This window comes from Mesitornis unicolor, unplaced genomic scaffold (assembly GCF_000695765.1).
Source record: "Mesitornis unicolor isolate BGI_N332 unplaced genomic scaffold, ASM69576v1 scaffold39106, whole genome shotgun sequence".
Classification (NCBI taxonomy): Eukaryota; Metazoa; Chordata; class Aves; order Mesitornithiformes; family Mesitornithidae; genus Mesitornis; species Mesitornis unicolor.
In genome coordinates, this window is record NW_010189588.1 from 2,074 (window position 1) to 3,783 (window position 1,710).

Sequence of the window (1,710 nt, forward strand, 5' to 3'; positions counted from 1 at the left end):
GGGGGGCAACCGGCGCTGGGGCCTGCTTCTGAAAATCTCCTGTGGATGTAGAAGGATGCTGCCTCTGATTTTGGCTTGTTGGGAGGAAGGAGAGGGGGCTGCATCTCTGAGCAGCAGCTTGGGGGGTCCCTGGCTGGGTGAACTGCAAGCCTCCAGCACGAGTGAGGGTTTTACAGGGAGGAATTAGTTGCGCCCTCTGGCCAGATCTGCACCCCAGCACAACGATCGCTCCCAATGAGCACTCGAGCTGCACTTTTCATCCTCATCCTCCCTCCTTGCCCTCCCCAGGCAAAACCTGCCAGCAGGCCGACCCCTGCGCCTCCAACCCCTGCGCCAACGGGGGCCAATGCGTCCCCTTCGAAGCCCACTACATCTGCCGGTGCACCCCCAGCTTCCACGGGGCCAACTGCAAGCAAGATGTCAATGAGTGCAACATCTCGCCTCCCGTCTGCAAGAACGGGGGGAGCTGCACTAATGAGGTGGGCACCTACCAGTGCTCCTGCAAGCCAGCCTACACTGGACAGAACTGTGAGCACCTCTACGTCCCCTGCAACCCCTCGCCCTGCCAGAATGGGGGGACGTGCCGCCAGATCGGAGATACCACCTACGACTGCACCTGCCTGCCAGGTAGGGGCTACCTCCAAGGGGGGAACACGGGGAGCAGGGACCCTCTTGCAACCCCCCAGACAAGTAGTGCCCATATTCCCCTGAGTTATGGCTCTGGGAGGGCCAAAAACGAGGCCTGTGGGCTTGCTGTGCCGTGTGCGTTTGGGAAGACGTTGGGCCCAAAGAGGAGAGGTCATCTGGGGGCTTTTTATACTCAGTGATTCACCAAAATAGCTCCTCCAAAACAACCGTTTCAGCAGAGGCCCCTGTGCGGATGCTCATACTCCAGAATAAGAGTGCCTTTTTCCGCTTTAGCTTAATCCACTTCCAGAATGGAATAATTAGCTCAGAACAGCTATTTTGGAAAGTTTCTGAGTGTGAAGGGAGCTGGGGAAGGGAGACCCTCTCTGTGCTCACTGCTGGCTCCTTCTAGCAAGTGCTGGAGCCACCCAGCTGAGTTACAGCTGCCGAAATGAAGGGCTTTTGCAGGAGGATGCCTGTGTAGGTGGCCCAGCACCCTGCATGGGAGCTCAGCACCCTGCACAAGAGCTTGGCACCCTGCATGCCGGGGCGAGGGGGGAAGAAAAGTGGCTGTGAAAGGGCCCCTTGTCCCCAGTGAACCCTTGGAAGGAAGCTGTGGGCAATGCTGAGCTGCCGGAGAAGTCTCTGGTGGGTTTGATCTCATCTGGTCGCCCATAACCTTGCAGGGGCTGGGGCAGGATGAAGGGTAGGTGACTCCTCTGCTCTGCACCCCGAGTGGTGCTCAGCATAGCTCTGTCACCCCTCCGCCATAGCTGCTGGGGACGTGGCATTGGGGTGGGGATGGGGTCTCCCAGCTGGCACAGCCATACCCACATCCTGACAGGGATGTGCAATCTGTGTAGGGCAGCATGCGAGGGTCTCATCTTGATCCTTGCCACAGGCTCAGAGGTTCAGTTCCCTTCCCAAACCTTTTGGCTGCAGTAACTCAGGAGACTCATTAGCCACCCAAAATATGCAGGGTCCTGCAGGATCTCCTGCCTCCCCTCCACGCCTGCTCAGCTCCTGTCCTTAGGGGCAGCAAGGCGTTGGGGACGACCAGTGCCAGGGAAGGACGCCTTTCCT

At 58.8% G+C, this 1,710-nt stretch overlaps 1 protein-coding gene across 1 annotated transcript in view; it reads left to right on the forward strand.

Moving 5' to 3' along the window:
• The window catches only part of LOC104541959 (neurogenic locus notch homolog protein 1-like), a gene marked incomplete at both ends in the record, with an annotated part of 5,726 nt that overhangs the window by 297 nt on the left and 3,719 nt on the right, over nt 1-1,710 (forward strand). Inside the window, one exon of the mRNA XM_010186127.1 lies at nt 289-627. Within this exon, the coding sequence (XP_010184429.1) occupies nt 289-627 (339 nt within the window). The remainder of the gene's footprint in view (nt 1-288; nt 628-1,710) is intronic.